Source organism: Lygodium microphyllum, chromosome 23 (assembly GCF_053477565.2).
Source record: "Lygodium microphyllum isolate KBCC chromosome 23, Lygodium_microphyllum_v1.1.10, whole genome shotgun sequence".
Taxonomy (NCBI): domain Eukaryota; kingdom Viridiplantae; phylum Streptophyta; class Polypodiopsida; order Schizaeales; family Lygodiaceae; genus Lygodium; species Lygodium microphyllum.
In genome coordinates, this window is record NC_141157.1 from 8552559 (window position 1) to 8578210 (window position 25652).

General features: G+C 42.5%; 1 protein-coding gene across 3 annotated transcripts in view; it reads right to left on the reverse strand.

Annotated features, from left to right (window-relative positions):
* LOC148015857 (protein NRT1/ PTR FAMILY 8.3-like) overlaps positions 1-25652 on the reverse strand; it is a 99225-nt gene that overhangs the window by 38844 nt on the left and 34729 nt on the right. For 2 of the 3 annotated variants that reach the window (XM_087664711.1, XM_087664713.1), the window contains exons 2-3: positions 14025-14242; positions 13286-13845 (exon numbers count right to left, since the gene is read on the reverse strand). In XM_087664711.1, the coding sequence (XP_087520837.1) occupies positions 13286-13845; positions 14025-14242 (778 nt within the window). The remainder of the gene's footprint in view (positions 1-13285; positions 13846-14024; positions 14243-25652) is intronic. The other variant, XM_087664712.1, reaches the window with a different exon arrangement.

A 25652-nucleotide genomic window follows, 5' to 3' on the forward strand; every position in this document is an offset into this window, starting at 1 on the left:
TATAATAATATGGTCACACCATGCCTAAGCTAGGGGTACCAAAATTGAAGATTTTTTAGTTTAAAAGCTCATGAAGCCAAGTAAAACTACCAAGAGCTCATTCACATTTCACATTCTAGTGACACACTAAGATTCCTCAATTAGAGCATAAGCATGGCCTTGGTGTCCCCTGATGCGAGACCACATGAACACATCATATCATACACCCACAGTGAGAATGTTGGTTGCAAGAAAAGAGGACATAGTCGACAACATGTTACTGCTTATTTCTTCTCTTACAGATAATGTAATTTATTCTAGCTTTCTTACTTGAATCCTTTGAGATGGCATGACTTGGACAAGCGTGCTTCCATGTTGGAACAAGATGCATGCCACTTTGCAGCTTGTGGTGGCTATGGTGGTACAATCATCACGGCATTGTTGTCGAGGCATCTTCTTTGATGGGAAGAAGAAGAAAAAGAAAGAGAAGATGAAAAAGGAGAAGACCAAGTCTTATCAATCTGCAAAGAGATATGATCCTTACACTACTAAGGCCAACATTCTAAGGATCAATGTGATCAAAAGCACGCCCACCTCCATATAGCACAAAATCCTAGGACAAAAGAAAGAGGCGTCTTTATCCATGTTTGAGCCTAGGGAGTCCACTTGTACCATATACGGCCAAAGCAATTGCTTGTACCATATACTGCTGATCATCAGGATTCAGGATTGGCGAATAGGCACACATGAGATAGGAAACTTGGTCTAGTCACAAGTTTCAAGTTCTAATGTTTCGTAAAACAAGGCATCTTTATCTCATGAAAATGTTGGAACATAACATCATGGCCATTCTTTAACCAAGAGCTAGACCTAAGTAATGCTATACCAACCTCTCTGGCATGTCATCAATGATCAATTAGTTTCCTTTCAAATTTGCCTCCCAACAATAGGTGTTTTTTGAAGGGAAGTGAGCCCTGAAGTGGAAGCACGAGTGGGAGCAAGAGCTATGGTGGAAGGAGCAAGAGCAAGAGAGAGACACACACAATGTGGTAACTCCAATAATCATAGTGTGTGACCGGCCTTCCCTTTATTCAAATGTCACTGAACTGAAGTGACAATGATGGGCGCCCTCCGCCTGCAGCGTGTGAGAGTGGGTAGTGTCAGTGTAGTAATACACGAACGACTAGGCAAAGGCACTTTTACCCCTAACAACCTCCCACTTATTAAAGGTGATCTGCCTTAGGGAGGAGTGAAAAGAAAAAGGAAAAGACAATACAACATATACATAGATATAATAGGATGAGGAAAGATGTTATCTCATCCAACGCCCATCAACCTCCTAAGGAAGGCAAAGCGCTCTGTAGAGAGGCTTTTCGTGAGCAAGTCTACACGATTCCGGTCAGTTGAGATCTTGACAAGGTCAATGAACCTGTCCTCAATGACCTCATGAATGAAGTGATACCTCACCTCAATGTGTTTTATCTTCACATGGAAGACCAGATTCTTAGCTAACTAGATAGTACTCATAGAATCCAAATATAGTGTAGGAATACCATCTGCAATATCAAGGTCAACAACCAAACGACTCAACCAAATGGCCTCCTTGCAAAGCCTCAGTGGTTACAACATACTCTGCCTTTGTAGTAGAAAGAGCCATGCGTTTCTGCACCTTGGACATCTATAAAACAGCACCTTTAGCAAAAATGAACACATAGCCAAAAGTGAACTTCCTATTATCTGCATGTCCTGCATAATCAAAGTCAATGTATCCCATGACTCCTGTATCTTGGCTACCATAACATATGCACATATTAACAGTGCCCTTCAGATACCTCATGATATCCTTCATGGCATCCCAATGCCTCTTGCCAGATGTAGCCATATAATGTGTCACAACACCAATTGCAAATGCAATATCTGGACAGGTGGTGGCTATCATGGCATACATAAGACTGCCCACTGCAAATGAATAGGGAATCTTGCCCATCTCGGCCCTCTGCTCATCTATCTGCGAACAATCAGCCTATGATACCTTCACATGAAAAGGCAATGGATAGCTAATAGGCTTCACATTTTACATACGGAAGCACTGAAGGACTTTATGGATATACTCCTATGACAGATAGAGTAGTCCTTGAGACTTGTCACGCGTAATGCGCATACCAAGTATATGAGAGGCCTATCCCAGATCTTTCATCTCAAAGCTCTTCTTGAGTTGAGCCTTAAGAGCATCTAGCTCATCATGAGCTTTCCCTACTAAAAGCATGCCATCCACATAGAGTACCAAAATCAATAATAAACCATCTCGAGCTTTCTTGGTGTACAAGCACGGATCCATAGCACTACAGCTATTGCCCTGTGACTGCATAAATGCATCAAATTCATGGTACCATTCCCTAGGTGCCTACTTCAAGCCATAAAGACTCTTCCTCAATCTACACACTAGGTATTCCCTACCAAACTCTACAAAACCCTTAGGCTGCTCCATATATATCTCATCATGCAAGTCCGCATATAAGAAAGCCATATTGACATCCAACTGATACAAGTCCAAGTCAAGCTGGGCAACCAAAGCCAAGACTAAGCATAGGGTGGTTGGTCATCTTAACCACAAGAGAGAAGATTTCATCAAAGTCGACACCATGCTCCTTAAAAACCTTTGCTACCGATCTAGCCTTGTATACCAGCCTAGGGTGTCCAGGGTTACTTTTCAACTTGTACACCCACTTGCAAGTCAAAGCTCTCTTGCTACTGGGGAAGAAAACCAAATCTCCACGTAAGATTCTTATGCAACGAGTCGATCTCAAACTGCATAGCCCTTTCCTAGAAGTGACAATCACCCCTGCGCATAGCCTCATCATAGGTGAGAGGCTCTCCTACCTCTGTAACCAAGTCATAATTTATGAAGGGCTCATAATGGTCACGAGGTCATCTATCTCTAGTAGAACGCCTCAATGCAGGTTGTGTTGCATATCCAACATCCTAGCCGTAAGGATCGACTACTAGTACAAGCTGTGTAGCTGGTTGTATGGAAGTACGGGGCTCCTCGTGAAAAATAACCCTGCATATCTCAACAACTTTCTCAGGCTACATATGCATTTTTTCCTCATGGAACACAACATCATGGCTGCGGATTACTTTTCCTGCCTGTGGATCCCAAAGACGACATCCCATCTCACATATATCTCCATAGCCAATAAAAATGCATTTCACACTTTTAGGATCCATCTTATTGCATGTGTCCTTGGGCACATGGCAGAAGCCATCACATCCAAAGATACGCAAATGAGTATATGAGGGAGGCTTTCCTATCCATACCTCATTTGCAACCTGGAAGTCAATACCACTACAAGGTGACCTGTTAATAAGATGCACGGCAGTAGAGATTGCTTCAATCCAAAAATGTTGTGGTAAGCCTGCTTGGCTAAGCATACTCCAGACCCTCTCCTGGATAGTCCTATTCATATCCTCAGCCATATCATTCTGGAAAGGGGTGTAAGGGATGGTCAACTGACAAAGGCTTTTAATCAGGGCGGATACATGTAAACGCCCCGAACAACGTAGTATGCTTAACAATTATGATATTTGCTTGTTTTCGAGATTTAATAGAAAAGAGAATGAACACTTAAAGCTGAAAATGAAAATTACTCACAAAATTACAGCCATAAAAATGTAAAAGTAATGGAGACAAGATTGAGGGTTGAAGATGGGCAACCCCCCCCGAACGAATGTATTTCTGCTCAACCCAAGTCCCTTAGGGAAGAGCTCAGTTACAATCAACCTGAGAGTGAGAAGAAGTAATTCTCACTCTCACAAGATCATGCAAAGATGTACAAACACACATGCATTATCTATTATGCAATGATAAGAACTGATTTCTTTACAGTATGAGAGAAGAAAAAGGGAAATTCAGCCTTTCTCCATCATTGATCAGCAGTACATGGATAGAGCTTGCTTCTTGTAGCTAAAATGGAAGAAAGAGCTCAAGAAGGAGGTGCTGTAATGAATTTACAGGATTGCTGTCTTGTAAAACAGCAGTGATAGAAGAGGGAATATGGAGGAATTTGATAATGGAGAAGTGGGGGATGATGATGGGGATGGATGGGGCCAGTTTCTGGCTATCTGTGGGTGCTGTACATGAGTTTACAGCAAAGAAAAATGATCTTGAATGAAGAAAAACGAGCTCTTATTTATAAGAGAGGGGAGAGCTAGTACAAAAGGGGAAAGTGGAGTAGCACAAGACAAGTGTCCAGCCACATGTCATGAGATGTGACAAGTGGTGGGACACTTGGAAACTTGTGTGACAAGTGTCTTGACACTTGTCTCTTCTCTATGGCCTTCCTTTTTGGGTTGAATACTGTCAAGAATAGAAACAACCAAATTTAGTAAGCACAGTCAGAGTACAGAACTTACTATTTTTAGAATGACATCCCTATTTTTTAGGACTAGCATTTTTAGGCTAATTCGAGGCTCCTAAAATTTAGGGACCTCCTAAAATTTAGGGATCTCCTAGAATTTAGGGACTCCCCCAATATGGGTATCATATAAAAGTTTTTTCCGTGTACATCGCAAAAATGGTATCCGAATCTTCATGTGACTTTCCTATGCAAAGAAATGTGCATTTCAAGCTTTCAGCCCACACATACACATTATACAAGCATTTCATGATCATGCCATCTTGTTGATTGTAACTGTCTGTTCTGGTGGATCTAGCCCACACTTCAAGGCATCAATCCTTTCTGTGTGCAAGTCTAACCCTGATATGCGTGAGTTCTAGTCACAGGCGCCCAATCGGGTCATATAGGTGGAAGTGTGAACTATCTTTTCTCTAACCCACCGTGTGGGTCCACCATAACCTGTGACCACTCATCACTGGCCAGCTCCAATGCACTTTTCTTTATATCTAATTAGTGCAAAGGAAATAAATTTAATAAATCATTATATAGACAAATTAATGAAAAAGGATACAAATTCTATTTCTATAGAGTTGTGACAGCCCTCTGGCTTTTATTCAGCTGTCCTCAACTGAAAATCTTCTTGATATTGTTGTAGAATATTTGGGTAATCCTTCATGAATTTTTCATCTACCCACTGTGCATCTGTGGTGGGTAGATTCTTGAATTTTAGCAAGAATTTTCGTGTCACAAGGCCACTTCTCGTGGTTCGATCCTTGAGAAACAAAATCTTTTCAGTTTCCAAGAGTTGCTCTGTTTCTTCAACTTCTGGGGGATCTTCAGTAATGGGTTCCTTTGGTTTTGGTCCTATGTAAGGTTTTAGCAAACTTACATGAAAAGCATTGTGTATTTTCCAATGAGTAGGAAGCTCAAGTCGATAAGAAACTTCATTTATTTTCTCAATCACTTTGAAGGGTCCAAAGTATCTACTGGAGAGCTTTGGAAAAGATGAATTTTGACCAGAACCTTGTTTGAGCCTGCTTTTATCAAACTTTAGCAAGACATATTGACCTTTTTCAAAAGCCAAAGGTCTTCTTCGTTTATCTGCTTGCTTCTTTTGTCGCTCTTGCGCAACTTTGATAGTGGCTCGAACTTGATCCATTGTTGTTTTTAAATCTGAAGCAAACTCATCAGCAGCAAAAATCTTATCTTTAGTGCGAATAATTGGAGGAGGAATCACTTTACCCTGTACTATTTCATTTGGAGCTTTCCCTGTGGATGAGTGCACTGTATTGTTGTAAGCAAACTCCAATAATGGAAGATATTTCTCCCATTGTGACTTATGTTCACTAACATAAGCTTTCAACATATCCAAAAGAGTGAGATTCATCACCTCTGTTTGGCCGTCAGTTTGAGGATGAAAAGCTGAGGAGAACTTTAAAGTGGTTCCCAAATTCTCAAATAAAGCACGCCAAAAGTTACTTGTGAATTTGGAGTCTCTATCTAAAATGATCTCAGAAGGCATAGCATGTAATCTGAAGATATGTTGAATGAAAAGTCTTGCAGCTTGTGCGGATTTCAATGTTTTATGACATGGAATAAAATGTGATTGTTTGCTGAATCTATCAATTATGACCCAAATCATATCATGACCTTGAGGTGTTCTTGGAATACCTGAGATGAAATCCATTGTGATAGATTCCCATGGATCTTTGGGCACTGGAAGAGGTTGCAACAATCCTGGAATCTTCTGCCTATCATATTTGGATTTTTGGCATACCAGACAAGCCTCGATGAAGTTATGTGTATCTTTTCGTAATGTTGGCCAATAAAAGTAGCGCTCAATTGCACTTAGAGTGGCTGCCCTCCCTCTATGCCCTGCATAAGGGGGTTCGTGACTTTCTTTAAGCACCTTTTGTCGAACAGGAAGAGTGACACAAAGGCGATTGTTCATGAGAAGGTAACCGTCTTTGATGGAATAATCTGGATGAGAACCTCCTTGCTGTAAATTTGACCAAACTGCTGCAAAATCAGTATCTTCATCATAAGTATTCTTCATCGTTTGAAAATCTTTATGATGAGCCACTGTAATAGTTGCAATGCGAGGCACTCTAGAAAGTGCATCAGCAACTACATTTTGTTTCCCTGGAGTGTACATAATTTGAAAATGAAACATAGACAAGAAATTTTCCCATCTTGCATGTTTCTCCTGCAAATGCTTTTGAGTCTTGAAATACTTCAAGCTTTGATGATCGGTTTTAATAAGGAATTCATTGCCTAAAAGATAATGTTTCCATATCTTTAAAGCATGAACCACTGCTAAGAGCTCCTTTTCATAAATGTCATACCTTTTCTCCACATCATTTAGACGGCGGCTTTCAAAGGCTACGGCATGGCCTTCTTGATTTAGCACTGCACCAATACAATCACCGCAAGCATCTGCTTCCACCACAAATGGTTTTACCAAATCTGGAATGATAAGAACAGGTCCAAAAGTAAGAGCTGTTTTCAGCCTTGTGAAGGCTGCCTTCTCTTTTTCCTTCCATTGGAAAGAGATCTTCTTCTTTGTAAGGTCATGAAGTGGAGAAGCCATATGTGCAAAATGCTTGATGAAGCGGCGGTAATAAGAACATAAGCCAAGAAACGATCGCACCTCATGTACATCACGAAGATGAGGCCATTCTTGGATTATCCTGATCTTTTCAGGATCCATCTGAATCCCTTCAAAAGAGATGACATGCCCAAGGTAATTTATTTTATGCATGAAAAATTCACTCGTTTTACCATTTACCAAGAGTTGATTTTGTTGTAGTAATTGTAGAACAATTTCCAAGTGTTGATGATGCTCCTCTTCATTCTTGCTAAAGACAAGAATATCATCAAAGAAAGTACCGACATATTGTCGATGCTCTCTAAAGATGCGCTCCATCATTCGATTAAAGGTGGCTAGTGCATTGGTTAATCCGAAAGGAACCACCAAGAATTCATAAAGACCGTATGAAGTGCGGAAAGCAATTTTGTGTACATCTTGTGGTATTACCCTAATTTGATGATAACCACTCTTTAAATCAATGCGGCTAAAAACCTTTGAGCCTCCTAGACGATCCAAAATGTCGTCAATTCTGGGAATAGGAAACCGATTCTTCACGGTGATTTTGTTGAGGGCTCGATAATCAATGCACATCCTGAATGTGCCATCTTTCTTTTAAACAAGAAGAACCGGTGAACAAAATGGTGAGCTACTTGGCCTAATTAGCCCACGGTTGAGTAGGTCTTCGACTTGCTTTCTGATTTCTTCTTGTTGAGGACGGCTCACACGGTATGGTGCTATATTAGGAGGAGAACTGCCCGGGATAATATCAATATGATGGTCTTCTGGCCTTTCTGGGGGAAGCTGATAAGGAAGATCTTCCAAAAAACAATCTTTATACTTTTCCAAGAGCTGAAGTTGCTCATAGGTATGGTATCTCCAGAAACTCCAGCTTGGATCTCGTACTTCTTGCCTTTGTTGGTGAGTTCTACCTTCTTTTTCTGAGAAAAGATGGTTGAATCTACTCTATGATTCCAGGGCATGCCAAGAATCACATCGCAACCATCAAGGTCTCCGATACAAAAGGTATCTTCGTCACTGTAGCCTTGAATTTGAAACTTGAGCTTGCCAATGTAGGGTATCACAGTTTTCACTGTGTCACCTTCATCAGCATTTAAAGCTTGGCGAACTTCTGCCGGAGTGTCCATCTCTTCATTCTTTAATCCAAGCTCTTTAGCTAATTGCAAGGAAATAATATTTTCATTCGCCCCAAGATCTATCAAGAATAGTGCTTGCTTACCTTGCAACTGTCCCCAAGCTTTTAATAATTTGCGCGTCTCTGGAGTGTGAGTTGTGTTTGCAACTACATCACTGATAGCATTGATTTTCACTGGCGACTTAGGCTTGTTGTCAGAAACCTTGCTTTGTCCCTTGTTTGGACATTGCTTCGCTATGTGGCCTGTTTGTCCACATTTAAAGCACTTCCCTTCTTTCATGAAGCGTTTCTTTTCTTCTTCGGAAAATTGCTTTGCTTGTGGGTATAGATTGGAGCGAAATTGATGAGCATTAGGAGGTGTATAGGGCTTCATCTTCTTTTGATTTGATGGTGGCTGCTTTTGCCACTGTTTTTGTCCTTCATTTGGGGCTGAATACTCCTCATCATCAGCTACTCTCTTCTTATCATTCTTTTGGAATGATTTGTTGCCATTGTGCTCCATTTCCCATGTCTCAGCATGGTCAATGAGTTCCCTGAGACTAGAACAATGATAATGATTAAGAGCAGTACGAAGTTTAAAATGCAAACCTCCTTGAAACTTCATAAGCTTTTCCGAATTGCTGATCTTCTTGAAATGTTGGACCTTCAAAAGTAGCTCCCAAAATCTCTTGGTATAGTCACCAAGTGACTCATTTTTCTTTTGCCAAAGCCGATCCCATTCCATTTTTACATCTCTTTTGAAATGAACAGGAAGAAATTGGCTTTGTATCAGGCGAACAAAGGACCGCCATGATTTTGGGGCAGCATGATCATATTCCAACCCCGTCCACCAAGTATGGGCTAAGTCGGTTAAATGTAAAGCTGCAAACTTAATCTTTTCTTTTTCTTTATACTTGTCACGACCATACAAAATTTGAAATTGACGAATAAACTTCAGAAGAAGATCAGGATTTCGGGAACCATCATACATACTGAACTTGATCTTCTTTTCAAGTTGAGATAGTGACTTAGTCTTCTTCTTCTTCTTATGCCTTCGTCCATGCTCGGATCTTGAGGTTGAAGATGATGAAGTGCTTGATGGGGATAAAGATGGAGACGAGGGTGAAGAATGTCGACGCCTTTGACGATGATGAGGTCTTCCACGAGAAGGGTGTGACTCTTCATTACTAGAAGAGGATCCATCAGAATAGGCGCCAGATGACTTTGAAGAAGAGGATGAGCTTCGACGCGATCTCTTTCTTTGTCTTGAAGTAGAATGGGACTGCCTCTTAGAAGTAGTTGGACTTCTTGATCGGCTCCTTTCATTGGTATGGCTTTGTCTCCTTGAAGTAGATGGGCTTCTTTCCTTGAATTCTTTGGGATTCTCAACTTTTTCTAGTTTGAGAAGTTGCTCACAAATTTGCTGATTCTCCTCTCTAAGACTTTGAATGGCTTGAAGGATAGCACTCGATTGATCCATTGAGACTAAAGAAAAAAAATATGCTCAAGCACTCAATGCAAGGGCTGAAAACAAACAAACTTATAGTTGTAAGCACTACCAGTGTTGGGGGTGAGGACCGAGCCAAAGCTCTGATACCACTGTAAACGCCCTGAACAACGTAGTATGCTTAACAATTATGATATTTGCTTGTTTTCGAGATTTAATAGAAAAAAGAATGAACACTTAAAGCTGAAAATGAAAATTACTCACAAAATTACAGCCATAAAAATGTAAAAGTAATGGAGACAAGATTGAGGGTTGAAGATGGGCAACCCCCCCCCGAAGGAATGTATTTCTGCTCAACCCAAGTCCCTTAGGGAAGAGCTCAGTTACAATCAACCTGAGAGTGAGAAGAAGTAATTCTCACTCTCACAAGATCATGCAAAGATGTACAAACACACATGCATTATCTATTATGCAATGATAAGAACTGATTTCTTTACAGTATGAGAGAAGAAAAAGGGAAATTCAGCCTTTCTCCATCATTGATCAGCAGTACATGGATAGAGCTTGCTTCTTGTAGCTAAAATGGAAGAAAGAGCTCAAGAAGGAGGTGCTGTAATGAATTTACAGGATTGCTGTCTTGTAAAACAGCAGTGATAGAAGAGGGAATATGGAGGAATTTGATAATGGAGAAGTGGGGGATGATGATGGAGATGGATGGGGCCAGTTTCTGGCTATCTGTGGGTGCTGTACATGAGTTTACAGCAAAGAAAAATGATCTTGAATGAAGAAAAATGAGCTCTTATTTATAAGAGAGAGGAGAGCTAGTACAAAAGGGGAAAGTGGAGTAGCACAAGACAAGTGTCCAGCCACATGTCATGAGATGTGACAAGTGGTGGGACACTTGGAAACTTGTGTGACAAGTGTCTTGACACTTGTCTCTTCTCTATGGCCTTCCTTTTTGGGTTGAATACTGTCAAGAATAGAAACAACCAAATTTAGTAAGCACAGTCAGAGTACAGAACTTACTATTTTTAGAATGATATCCCTATTTTTTAGGACTAGCATTTTTAGGCTAATTCGAGGCTCCTAAATTTTAGGGACCTCCTAAAATTTAGGGATCTCCTAGAATTTAGGGACCCCCCCAATATGGGTATCATATGAAAGCTTTTTCCGTGTACATCGCAAAAATGGTATCCGAATCTTCATGTGACTTTCCTATGCAAAGAAATGTGCATTTCAAGCTTTCAGCCCACACATGCACATTATACAAGCATTTCATGATCATGCAATCTTGTTGATTGTAACTGTCTGTTCTGGTGGATCTAGCCCACACTTTAAGGCATCAATCCTTTCTGTGTGCGAGTCTAACCCTAATATGCGTGAGTTCTAGTCACAGGCGCCCAATCGGGTCATATAGGTGGAAGTGTGAACTATCTTTTCTCTAACCCACCGTGTGGGTCCACCATAACCTGTGACCACTCATCAGTGGCCAACTCCAATGCACTTTTCTTTATATCTAATTAGTGCAAAGGAAATAAATTTAATAAATCATTATATAGACAAATTAATGAAAAAGGATATAAATTCTGTTTCTATAGAGTTGTGACAATACATGATGTACATTATGCAGAACAAAAGTGCTACCAGAGGAAAACTATAGAGTGACACCACCAATGCCAATAATATCAAGAAACCGATCACCATCTAAGCGCACAATACCAGATACACTATGATAGGTATGAAACCACTCATGGTAGAGGGTTACATGAAAAAGACGCACCCAAATCCAAGAGCCAACACTATGCATACATAGACTTAGCCTCCGTTAGCTGAGAGGCATCACATAAAGAGGCTGCTAAGATGTAGTCACCATCGGACTCCTCAAGCTGCATGACATTTATCTCCTCAATCCTTACACTCGACTTTGCAAGTATAATATTGTGATCATTAGACTTCTCTTGCACTTTTTCTTTCCCCTTTTCTTTGTACTTGTCATCATGTATCCTATGGCACTAAAATAGTATGTATCCTGCTTTTCCACAATAATGGCATGTAAGATCTGACTTAAGTCCACGGGACTTGATGCGTCCACGTGACTTAGATTGGGACTTCCGAGAGTCCTTCCCGTGATGATCATTACCTTTCTATAGAACACCCGAATCATGGCCAAAAGCAATAGGCATATAAAATCCCTGTTAAAAGAGGTTGAGCCCTACTGTATACAACAGTCAATACACTTTCAAACCAAACTATTTCAGTATCAAAATCAGCTCCAAATCCAATCCATAACACAAGCATAGCATTCCCATACATGTAGACATCACCCGAGCATAACTGGATATCATAAGACCAACAAAGCTGACCACAAAAGAATCGAATAAAGTGTTGCCCTCTATTTCCAGCCAGCAAACCTTAGCCAAAACAGAGTAAATGAAGTGGTAAAATCAGTCCAAAATCAACTCTAAGCAATGACATAGCATCCCCAAATATAAAAGCATCAACCGGGCATAACCGGGCATCATCCAACCAATAGCAATAAGTATAGACATCAAAGATAAGTGCTACTCTGTTTTATGAAAGTCTATGGACTGTTATAACACTCCAAAACTGAAGCTTAGCACTCAAATCGAATGCCAAGAGTGGAAGAATCAATGCCAAGCATCAAAACCAAGTGTACAAGTACTTATATAGCTGCCCAATGAAGATGATATGCTCTAGTAAATGAAAAATGTCAATTGCTGCTAAAAAAAGGGCTTGTTTCACACAACATGATGCTGCACCAGCAAGGTGAGGGCTATGGGGGGCTGCTCCAACTTGCTCAAGAAGACTCAAAGAGTGCCCAAGAAGAATGCAACCGATAGGAAGCTCGAATGGAGTGGCTATGGCTGCCAACAAAGAGATTACTGCTGTAGGTATTCGAATGGAAGCTAAAAGTGTGTCGAACCAATCTCGAGCTCGCAAAGAAGAAGGCTCTGATACTAGTTCAAGGGAGGTAAGCCCTAAAGTAGAAGCACGAGTGGAAGCAAGAGCTATGGTGGAAGGAGCAAGAGCAAGAGAGAGAGAGAGACACACACAATGTGGGAACTCCAACAGTCACAATGTGTGACTGGCCTTCCCTTTATTCAAATGTCACTGAAAGAATAAAAAATGAAGTGACAATGATGGGCGCCTACCGCCTGCAATGTGAGAGCGCAGGTAGTGTCAGTGTAGTAATACACATGCAGCTAGGCAAAGGCGCCTTTACCCCCAACATTTTTACTGAATATACAAAGGCAGTAACCATAATTCTTCATGGTTGCATTACATCAAATTGCTGCAACAGAGGTTTACAGACTCTTGCTACATCCAGCAAGATTGAACCTGGAAACATTGGAGACTTCTTAATTTTTATAGACATAAATGGAATAGTCTAGTGTGCTTGCCAAGCTTGTGTGCTTCCCAAGTTTGCAGCTTATTCTCATATGTATCATTCAGAGTTTCAAACGGAGGTGAATGTGTGGCTGAGCTGACACCGACAAGCTTTTCAGTTGTTCAGTCTTTTGTATCCATCATGTTGCACAAGATAACAAACTTAATATGAATATTTAAGCGCAAAGAGTATGCATGTGGAATTAGTGGCTTTCCTTGTCATCTTATGCAAGGTTTGCTTCTAGTTCATCTCTCTATCATCTGGTTGTGCAAAACTAACATACAACAAGATCAATAGAAGAAAGTAGCAAAATGTGAGTAAGTATGTGCACCGTAATCCTGCAGTATGCACAAGTTTCCGTCTCCCTATTCGCAGTGATTCTGTGTCATGTACTTCATGCAGGAGTGTGTCATCAACAGGTGCTGCTATGTTCCACCTCCAAACAGCTGCAACAAACACTTGAAGTATGTGAGTTAGAGGGCTTCCACCTGAAACCTTGTTCCGATACAAGGGAGTCCCTGCTAGAAAAAGACCAGATGCGAGAGTGATCAAAACTGCCAGTATGCCAAAGCCAAGTCCCCAAGTTGCATTGTCCTCAATGTACACAATAACTGTAAATGCCAGTAAGGCACCTGTGCAAAGTCCAAAGTACCACCAGTTGAAAAAAGAGCTTTTCTGCTTTCTTTCATTACTATCTTTGTCATCAAATTGATCTGCACCAAAAGCTTCCAGACAGGGCTTTACACCTCCTGTACCAGTGGCAATTAGATATAAAGAGAGGAAACAAAAAGCTAACTGGACTGAGTTTGCTTCTGGACAGACTGCATCCGTGCTGCAAGAGGATGGTCTGAGAGACCTAATAGATGCTGAAAGAGTCAACAGGATGAATCCCTGAGACAAAAAAGCAATAAAACAGGAACAAAGCCATTGTAAAAAATTTGGGGGTTATTTTGCAATGCATAGAGTTGAGCTGCAACACATTACTATTCCCTAAAGTACAATTAACAAGTATTAACATAAAAGACCTTACATTTAGTTCCTAAACAATGCAGTAACTTCATGTCACTTACTGCAATATATAGTGTTGAAAAATAAGCGATTGCTCGATATCGTCCCCAATATGCATCAGCTAAGAAGGCTCCCAGGATAGGCAATATGGTGGTGACCCCAGTCCAAATGTTCACATTTTTGGCTGCAGAAACTGTTTGTAAATGCAGCTCCTCTGTGAAGTATAGGACAAGATTTGAAGTGATACCATAGTATGCAAGCCTTTCAATCAGTTCATAACCTGTTACATCAAATATAAACAGCAATATAAAATGAAAACTAGGAAGGCAAGGGATGAAATCAGGGAAAAATAACTCATTTAATCTGATTAACCATTAAAAGCTTAGAATCACACATAATTTAGCTAAGGTTGGCTGTCTTAAATGATCAAGGGCCCAGACATAGAACTTCGAATGATGATTATCATCCCCTCGATGTAGAAGCCCTTCTTCAATTTGATACAGCGAAACCTATTGATAGCATTGCAGATGACCAGATTCCAACAGCATAGTCATAAGGAATGGCCATTTTTGGGTCACCTGTCCCACATTTCCCCATCCCTCTGCCCATTCCATGTGACTATGTCGTTATGCAAGCACACCAATGAAAATGAGAAAAAAAGCAACATGCAGTTCACAAGGTCATTTCTTATCAGAGTGATTAACTGAGAACCACTGACAACAGGGTGAAGACAATGGAATAGGGTACTATTGCTCCATTCTTACTAGAGAATTGTTTGTTTTGTGTGTGTGTGTTGTGGGGGGGGGGGGGGGGGGATTGATGATGGCTGTGTGGTCTGTTTGCTGCCCCCAGAACAGATCATTTCTCTGTTCAGCTCTTCTGTCCTTTACAGGTGGCAGGCATGTGAACAAACAGGGCATAGTTCTACAGGCAGGCGCAACCCTAAATAAGTTTGTACATGGATAGGTGAAATTATCCTTGTGAACTCTCTAAGTGGTATCCATGGCCAAGCAAAAATGTGCATTGAATAGAATGTTGCTTGCTTTTTGGTTAATTGTTCATTACAAAGCAAGCAGCAATACAGTTGAATCCCAGAGCTGAAGTTCAGCAAATCTGCTCTCGTGACCTGCTGTGTGACAGAGTTGACACCCGTAGCAGACCTACAGGGCTGCCTACCTGCATATTTGTGTTGCAGTATGCACACAAATCATTCTGTTCAGCAGGTCACGGCTGTAAACAGTCCTCTTGAATCCACTGTAAACCTCAGTAATCTGTGTGACCTGCAACATACAAACTTGTTGCAGACCTTCGAAGTGATCAGAGATCAATCAGGGTGTTTCCAGGAATCAGGTAACCTCTTGTGGCATAAATATGGATTTCGTTGACCAGCACATAGGTGGAGTGGAAGGAAAAGATGATGCGGATTCTGATGAGGAGTCTCAGGGAGAGGACATTTATGAAGATGTAGAAGAGATGAAGTAAGCAACCACCGTTGGATATCAGTTGACCTGATGGGCACGACCACTTTGGAGTTCACACAGCAGGGTGTTCTCTTTAGGAGAGGGGAGACATGTGTTGTGCTAAGAAATGCACTTAGCCACTTAAATAGCCCCAAAACATGCTTACTTTAGGCTTATTTTAGCCAAAACCCTAAAACGGGGAGAGAATCGAGAAAGTTAAGTGAGAAAGGATCTAGAACCCTAATTTTCTATAAGTTGGCAGCCAGCCCTTCACTATTTTACAATCTCGTTTTCGCAGGTTTCAGGTGTTACCAGCTTGCTGCCCACACCCCGGTCACGGAGGACATCTCAGCCCTTGCTGTCCATCACTGTTCCCTACAGTCTGGCGCTTGTTTCCAGCCCTCCACACACTAATTGCTGCTGTTTCTGCCTGGCGACTAACTGCTGTTCATCTGCACCGCTGTCGTACAGCCTGCCACGCCAGCAAACTGCTGCGTTTGCAGGCTCCAGCTGCCGCCCTGACAGTTTTCTCTCTCCTGTCTACAATCGCTGCAGTCGTTCTCTCTCCTGCAGGCTGTCCTGCCTGCGTTTTCAGTCTTTCTCCTGCAGGCTCCGTTTTTAGTCTTTCTCTCTCCTGCAAGCTCCGTTTTTAGTCTTTCTCTCTCCTCACTGCTGTCTGCATCAGATCCAGCTTCTCACTGCTGCGTTTGCTGGTGTTCAACATCCGGAGGCTGCCTTGCTGCGATTCGAGATCCGTTCGGAGTACGACACACTCTCCAGCTCATTACCCCTACCCTGATCCTAGAGATACAAGAGTTCGAGGTTCATTTATTCACTATGTTCATTGTCTCTGGTTTACTCTAACCCTAACCCTAATTGTGTTTTTTTTACCAGTCTGTGCTTTGTCGTATGGTTTCTGTTTATGTTTCAGTGTTAGGGTATTTTTCTTTACATGGTATCAGAGCCTGGTACTCTCTGAGAAACCTAAGCCTTTGATCTGAAAGCTCTTCGCAAGAAGCAAGAACAACAATAGGTTCAAATGACTTTGAGCACATCAACATCGATTGAGTCTCCAGATCAGCCTATGCCGAGAACCGAGCGAGAGTGGGCCGATTAGCTTGCTCCACAAAGTTCCGACATGGTGGGAGAAACATCTGACTACATGGAAGAAAAGATAGGCAAGGTGACCTCTGAGGAATATAAACTGATCATAGCCTATCGACAAAAGAAGATTGAGGAGCTCAACTGAAGGATTGCCCTTTAAGAAAAGCTTCTAAATGAAGGTATGCATGGATTTCACTCTTCAAATGTTGCGTGTAAGTCTGACGATATTGCAAGGCCATTGAAACCTCCATCAAGGATGGGCCCCCTCTTGGAGAGCAAGATCCGGAGTATGTTGCATTTTTTCAGACTCTTCCGTCCTCTCCGGTGCAAGGTACGTACAGTCTGTTGACTATGGAAAATGTCCTCTAGAGGACCAATTCTTGTATGTTAACACACGTCGCGGGGATTATAGGAAAAAGCCAGGTAACTCTTCTTCTGTCCTTCCTTCTTTTCCATCTACTTCACATAATCAGAATGAATTTGGTATTTCTTTCACTTCATTACATGGTATATCATCATCTTCACAGTTTCATTTTCAGTCTTTAAATGATAAAAATAAACAAAAAGAATCTGCACCTCATACACCTCACTTTCAAAACCCACCCATCCCACCACATTCTTCCGCTGCTTCACCACTTCTATTTACACCATTTACATTTCCATTTCAGACACCTCGTGTCGCACTGCACATCACTCTGGGGAGTTATGGAAACATAGACACATCCTTTAGGACCTCATCGTTCCCTTAGCTGGGTGGTATTCCACCTACCTCATACACACTTTCGGGATCATTGCAACCTGGGTATCCCACTCAGTCTCTCCCGAGTATGGATCAGTTGCCTCCACAGTTTGCCTCCATGGCATTGCCTAGTGGACCTTCTGGTCATAATGTTATGTCCCAGCCTTACTCTGGACAAGGCTACAATGTCCCAGTGTCTCCACCTACACCGGCACCTTATGAAGACATTCATGTTCTAGTGCCTCCGCATCAATCGGCACTCATTGGACACTCACAGCCTACTTTTGCCTACCCACCACTTCCCCCTCCTTACTCTTATCAGACACTCTCACCTCCACCATCTTTCCCACCATCATCTTACTCCACCCATCCGATACCTCATGGTTCTAGCTCATCTTCTGCCAAAAATGTATTTAATGACAAGACTCGTTTTAACGGATCAAACTTTACTACTTGGTCGAATTTGATGAGACATATCCTTGATTCACAGAATCTATGGGATCTAGTGCAGGAGTTGAAACCCCAATCCGGTCCCACATTTGTTCCATACGAGGTCGTCCGCTCATGGAAGGCTAGAAATGCCTCCGCTATTGTCAAGCTAATGCAGGGCTTATTGTCAGAGTTTCATTCTCAGCTTCAACATTTTAACTTAGCATCAAAGCGATGGGCATACTTGAATGACCACTATGTGGCTTGAGATAGGACCCGTCGTATTAATCTTGACCATGAGCTTCAGCTTTTCAAAATCACTGACCGGGATGACTTGAAAGTCAAGTTGGCTGAGTATCGACGTCTCCTCACTAAATTCTCCACTATGGGGACTCCCAAGTCCTCTAACGATCAGATCACATTGTTCCTAAATAAACTCCCCAAGAAATACTTCAATTTTGTGGAAGGAATAGTTTCAAAGCCTACCATGCCTACATTCTATGAATTTGAGTGTCAGCCGTTGCGTTACACACGGTTGTTCGATCAGTTTCATATGAATTCCTCTTCAGAGGGGGCTCTTCTTGCTCATTCTCAGAAAGGGCAACAAGGGAAGGGCAAACCAAACCAAACCTCCACTCAAAATCAAAATTTCAAAAGCTAAATCAATCTGGGGATTCTCAAGGAAACTCCCAGTCACAACTCAAACCTGGGTGACAGAATGCACCTAAAAAGAATAGGTATTGTCAACATTGTCAAAAGGCCGGCCATTTTGACGACGAGTGTCGATCAAAGGCACAAGGCACAGCACCAAAACCTAAGTCTCAGACCCCTGCCCCTCAGTCGGGCAACCCCTAGCAGAGGAGGCAGGATGATGGCAAGGGGCAGTTTAAAGGTCAGACTCACACTGCCACCGCACAGTCATCTCAGTCGACAAGGTTCTCAACTCCAGAGGGCTTGTCTGACTAGTCTACAGAGGCCCATATCATCTCCATAGAGACATCAGATGCGCGTCTCGTCCACATCTGTGAGTTGCCTCCCGAAGAGGTTACTGCAGAGGCCCACTCGTCACAGCCGAGCACTTCAGCTCCCGTTTGGATTGTGGACAATGGAGCTACACATCACATGACTCCTATAGAGGACATTTTCCGTACCCGAGCCCCTGCAGCCGGGTGGGTCTGTGTAGGAAACAACTCCTCAGTCAAGATTTAGGCTCAAGGGTGCATCAGTTTTGCCACTGGCAAGATCCGGATCTGGCTTCGCTGGACAATGTATATCATGTCCCTCAGCTTGGGGTGAACTTGTTATCTGTTCAGCAGCTTTGCTGGTTGGGGCGAGCAGTTTTCTTTACAGCGACCACAGTCGAGGTCCTTGACTCTCTGACTAGTTTAGTGATTGCTCGCGGTGAGGCACAGCCTAATGGCCTATACCACATGACATACTTTCTAACTGAGCCGACCCCCGAAGGCTCCGTGTTCCATAACTTCCAGGCCTTAGCCACATCTCGAGAGCCTACGCACCATGAGCGTCTTTGGCATTTTCGCTTAGGGTATCTTGGTTATGACTCACTTTATGAGTTGTCACGCCATGAGTTGGTTGAGGGCCTTCCACGCCTAAGCTAGCTCGAGATGTCTGTAAAGCCTGTCAGCTCGGGAAGTAGCACCGTATCCCATTTCCTCAACAGTCTACACATAGAGCTGAGGAGCCTCTTAGATTGATTCACGTTGATCTTTGTGGGCCGACATCCACTGCTGCTTTGAACGGCGCGTTGTACTTCTTTTTGATAGTGGATGATCATTCTCTATACATGTGGATGTACTTCCTCAAGCATAAGTCAAATGCTTTCACATAATTTTCTGCTTGGGTGCTGCTCGTTCATAACCAGGCTGGTCGTCATGTTAGATTGATTCACGTTGATCTTTGTGGGCCGACATCCACTGCTGCTTTGAACGGCGCGTTGTACTTCTTTTTGATAGTGGATGATCATTCTCTATACATGTGGGTGTACTTCCTCAAGCATAAGTCAGATGCTTTCACATAATTTTCTGCTTGGGTGCTACTCGTTCATAACCACGCTGGTCGTCATGTTGGGTGCATGAGGAGTGATAGTGGTGGTGAGTTTATCTCCCACGAGTTTTCCGAGTTTCTACAGAAGCATGGCATTTCTCGCCAACTCACCTCTACCAACTCCCCCTCTCAGAATGGAGTCGTAGAGCGTAGGAACCACACAGTCATGGAAATGGCATGCTCTATGATATTCGCAACAAAGCTTCCTGAGCACCTTTGGATCGAGGCTGTTAACACTTCGGTGTATATCCTCAACCGGTGCCCAACTGTGGCTCTTCCTCAAAAGACCCCGTATGAGGCATTTTTTGACTCTCGGCCTGTTATTTCCCATTTCAGAGTCTTCAGGTATCGTGCATACACACACATGCCTAATGAAAAGATAGGAAAGCTTACTCCCCGAGGTGATCTCCTTATTTTTGTGGGATATTCCTCTAAAGCGAAAGCATATCGTTCTGTTGTAGAAAAACTTCTTTGGTTACTTCACACTAGGCCAGATTTAGCTTACTCAGTTAGCATACTCAGTCAGTATTTCACAGCACCTAGGATGTCACATTGGATTACATGTCTTCGTGTGTTGCGTTATTTGCGGTGTGCTTTTTCTTATGGCTTGACATATGGTTCTGGTTTATGTTTGCAAGGGTACACTGATTTTGATTGGGCAAGAGATCCTGACACCCGGCATTCCCATGGCAGCTACCTCTTTACCTTGGGCACGGCTCCCATTTCTTGGTCCAGCCGTAAGCAAGAGATGGTGGTGGCTTCCACGGCCAAGGCTAAGTATCGGGCTCTCTTCGATGGCACCACAGAGGCCATCTATCTGAGGAGTTTATTGGCGGTGCTTCATTTTCCATGTGACTCTCCCATAGCTGTCTACTACGACAACCAGAGTGCCATTGCCCTTGCGGGCAATCCGATCATCACACTATGGACACGGCATGTAGAAGTCCACTTCCATTTTTCCAAAGAGCAGATTGAGCTAGGCACTATTCGCCTAGAGTTTATACCTTCATCAGATAATTTTGCAAATATCTTGACCAAAGCTGTCAACCGGCCGGTGCTTCAGTACCTGCTACCCAAGATCGACTTGGGTACACCCTCCCCTACTTCTTCAACTTGACGGGGAGAGGGTGCTTCCCTCTTGCTTTCCCTTCCAGTTTGAGAGGGGACGGCTCCTACTCTTGATCGTGACACTGATGATGCTTACAGTTTTTTAAACATTACATTCACTTATTCTTTTGTATTGTATTATGGGCATTTGTAACTTCATCTACACTATCAGGATGACCTAATTGTAAAAGGACACTTGGACAAGTGAACACTTCCCCTGCGAGGGCACTGTCCCAGTGGCACCGTTGCGTAGCATATTGCATGAGCATGACATCTTGCATCTCCCTTTGCATTACCCTATGCATTGGCATTCTGTTCATGTCAACATGCATCTGTGCGCATTTATCCCTTTTAGGTCTTTTGGAGTAGTCGACTCTAGGATCCACCATATTCATAGCATAACATATGGCAGTTCTCCTAAAGACAGTTTCCCTACCCTTGCTTGCTTACTTGCTTTACTTGTCTTGCTAAGACCACCGTTTTTTTTGCCTCTCACATATTCAACATATGATTGGCACATACACTCACTTTTATCATCCTTAAGCACTTATCCTCGTCAGTGCGCAGGATTGGCTTGCTAATTTTGTGAATAACTTGGGTTTAAAACTCTCTTTATCTTTTCCTATCTGTCACTTAATCGGCCGATGCCCTATATTACTTATGTATTTTCAAAACACTTTTCAAAAAAAAAAAAAAAAAAACAACACAAAACAAAACAAACAAGTCCATTGTTGATTCCATCTGCCTTTGTAGGCCTTGGTAGGCCCTTGGGCAGCCAACGAGCACCCTTGGTCCAATGTCCAGACCTCTCTGGGGTGATCACTTGGGCTCCCTTGGTAAGATATCCATCGCCTCTGTAGTCTTGGTGACCAATAGGCAGCCGACGTACACCTTTTGTCCGATGCCCTGCCTGCTTTGGGGTGGGACGCCTTGAGATAAATCAAAATTTAGGCCGGCCTACTTTTCTCGCCCTATTTTGGGCCTGAGAGGGGGTGTTGTGCTAAGAAATGCACTTAGTCACTTAAACAGCCCAAACATGCTTATTTTGGCTAAAATCCTAAAACGGGAAGCGGATCGAGAAAGTTAAGTGGGAGAGGATCTAGAACCCTAATTTTCTATAAATTAGCAGCCAACCCTCCACTCTTTTATAATCTCGTTTTTGTAGGTTTCAGGTGTTACCAACTTGTTGCCCACACGCCGGTCATAGAGGACATCTCAGCCCTTGCTGTCCATCACTGTTCCCTACAATCTAGCGCCTGTTTCCAGCCCTCCACACGCTGATTGCTATTGTTTCTGCCTGGCGACTGACTGCTATTCATCTGCATTGCTGTCATACAGCCTGCCACGCCAACAAACTACTGTGTTTGCAAGCTCTAGACCGCCCTGACAGTTTTCTCTCTCCTGTCTGCAGTCATTCTCTCTCCTGCAAGCTCTCCTGCCTGCGTTTTTAGTCTTTCTCTCTCCTGCAAGCTGTCCTGCCTACGTTTTCAGTCTTTCTCTCTCCTGCACGCTCTGTTTTTAGTCTTTCTCTCTCCTACAAGCTGTCTTGCCTGCGTTTTTAGTCTTTCTCTCTCCTGCAAGCTTCATTTTTAGTCTTTCTCTCTCCTCACTGCTGTCTGTATCAAATCTAGCTTCTCACTATTGCGTTTGCTGGTGTTCGACATCCGGAGGCTGCCTTGCTGCAATTTGGGATCCGTTCGGAGTACGACACACTCTCCAGCTCATTACCCTTGCCCTGATCCTAGAGATACAGGAGTTCGAGGTTTAGTATTCACTCACTGCATAGTGTGTTTGCTGCATGAGCATCGTATTATTAGTAGTCATATCATTTCATTTATTCACTGTGTTCATTGTCTCTGTTTACTCTAACCCTAACCCTAACTGTGTTCTTTTTATCAATCTGTGCTTTGTCGTACGGTTTCTGTTTATGTTTCTGTGTTAGGGTATTTTTCTTTACAACATGTACCGAGGTATGTTGGCTCAACCTAATAGCCTCATGAGCAAGAGCACATTCATGCAAATGAAAGCAAGGCATCCGCTTCACCAGATAATGAGCATGTAGTGGCGGCTTTGGGGACATACATTGTATTGCAGTAAATTGCAGTCTTCCATGAGCAGACTGCCATTTTCTCTTCTACAAGTCATATTCCCTTCATTGTTCGTATCTGACCTAGCATTGAGGCTTCGCTTTTATGTAGTGATTTGTGCAAGGAAGCTGATAATGGTTAGGTATAGACTCCTCTGATTAAGGAGATTTATAATGGGCTGAAATGGCTCTTTGAGGTTCTCTTTTGCACTCCACAAGCTTGTGTTCAGATAACGCACAGCATCCCTTTGTTTTTGATGGCCAATTCGCCCATGTTGTCCCATGGCCACCCATGGAGGAATGGTAGGATGTTGTTAGGCAAGTGTGTCCCATTTGGGTGGAAGTTGTGCGCTTCCCTTCACATCTCTGGTGGCTTCTTCCTTTGATCTTGCACTCTCTTGGTCCTCAAACACATATTGGTGGAGCCTCTTTTGGCATCTTGTAATAGAAGATGATGTGAGGGCTGAGGATAAACCTCATCCTTCCTATCGCAAACAAACTTCAAAGGAAACTCCGGTGACTGTAGTGAGGTGGCATGCTCCGTAATCAGTAGCAGAAGAATCCTTCTCGAGCATCAATTGCTCGCTTGCAGAGGGCTGATCTTGTGGATGTCATTCACAATACAATGGAGAGGTTTCATGCTGGTAAATCTGCAGATACCAAGGGGAAAGCACTGCAGCAATAGTTTCTCTTGCCTCTTTAGCATCAGGATAGCATTATGGAATATCAAGGGTGTTTCATTTGGGAGCAAACATAAAATGCAGAAGACTGTTTTTGCTAGAAACTGGGATATTTTCTATGCAATGGAACACAAACAACGCTTAATGCATGGCTCCATTTATGTATATAAAGGATTTTACAATGTTTTTCAATGGTTGTGCTCCCCATAGATCTAGGGTTATGCTAGTTGTTCACTCTTCCTTGCAGCCATCTTTGATTCACCAAGATGCTCAAGGCAGATTCATGATTCTAGAGATCACATATGAGGGTGAGGCTCTGTGGTTGGTAGGGGTGTACACACCCAACACAGCTCAAGATCACTCTGGCAGCTTTGGGAGGACTTGCAGTATCTCTCTATGGTCCATGATGGGAGACTCATACTTGTAAGCATGCTGAGCAGGCAACTTTGCCTCATTCTATCATGAATGGTCTTGAACACCAAGCATGGATGATGGGATGTGGTGGTAGACTCCTCATTGAAACAAGATATGTGGCCCTAGCTTCATCCTTCCAAGCTTGGTCTTACATTTCTTTCTCTTCAGTATTTTGACGCTTGGGCTAGATTGGATAGGGTGCACATTTTTCCAAGGTGATTTCTTCCTTCCAAGAGTGCTTAATATGTGAGTGGAGAGACAACATGCCCTTTCGAACCATTATCCTTTGGTCCTAGAAACGATTCATCAATCGATGGATGCCTTCATGGCCCGCTGACTGCCTCATTGCCCTTGCAAATCAATCAATTTCTTTCTAGTTGCATGAATTATTCTTAGGGTACATGCAGCAATTGATTGCTTTGGTTGGTAGACACGTCATGTCTAGGGGTATGGATGCATGGTCAATCTTCAAGATAATGCGCATGCTTTGTCTAGACCATATGGGATTCAACAAGCATCTACCTACAGAGCTGAATTACAGCATTTGCAACTTCACTAGAGCATTTTGTGACCCTACAATAGGTTGGGGATACATCTAATGAATTGGCCACTTATTCAAAATGGTTGAAATGTAGAGTCCAGGTTCTTCAAGATAAGTAATATGAAAAATATAAACTATTGCCCCATTTGGATGCTTTGTACGATAACAATTGCCACACTCATGAGGTTTTTGCTCGCCTTCGTTTAAAATATACACATAAGAATATTGTGTGCATGTTGGATATGTGGGGCTCTATGGTCACTTAACATTGACCCTCTCTCTATGATTTAGATGTGTCTAGAGTACTACAAATCTTTGTTGGGTCCACAAGAAATTCTCATTGATGCAGTCATGCTGCCCACCATTATATTTTAGGCATGACACGTAACTACAGGAAACTTGAATGGGTGGATTTTGTGGAGGCAGATATTACTAAGGCAACAGTCGAGGAGGTGTTGTCCCATCTACTACGCAAGAAAAGCCCTAGTTGGGATCTCTTGCCTAATGAGCTGTTTTCAACACATGTTGACCAACTAAAGGACCCATTTGCTTGAATTTGTCAACATGTTTGGAGATCACGTTGCATGCCTTAGGATTGGAAAATAATAGTGTTTCACTTGTTACTAAAGGTTCCTTTTTCACAAACTTTGAAGCAGTGGAGGCCTATTTCTATTATGGGATCCTTGTATAATATCTTCTCTAAGATCATCACTAATTGACTCCAAAAAGTATTCCCACAATTGATTCGCCCGTGTTGGTTTGGTTTCATTAAGGGACAAAATATCATGAATATAGAATATTCAATTGTGGATAGATTATGCCAAAGCCTCTGGACAGCAAGTTGTTATTGATTTAGGTAGATATCAAAAAGGCTTTTGATGATGTTAGGTGGTCCTTTCTTTGGCAATTAATTTCTTCCATGGCTTTTGGCCCTAGAATGACATCTCTTACAGATACCATCAGCACTGATGCAGTGGCATATATTGAGTTAAATGGGGGAGTGACTCATGAGATTGCCCTTTCTCACTCCCTTTGTCAAGGATGCCCCCTTAGTCCCTTACAGTTT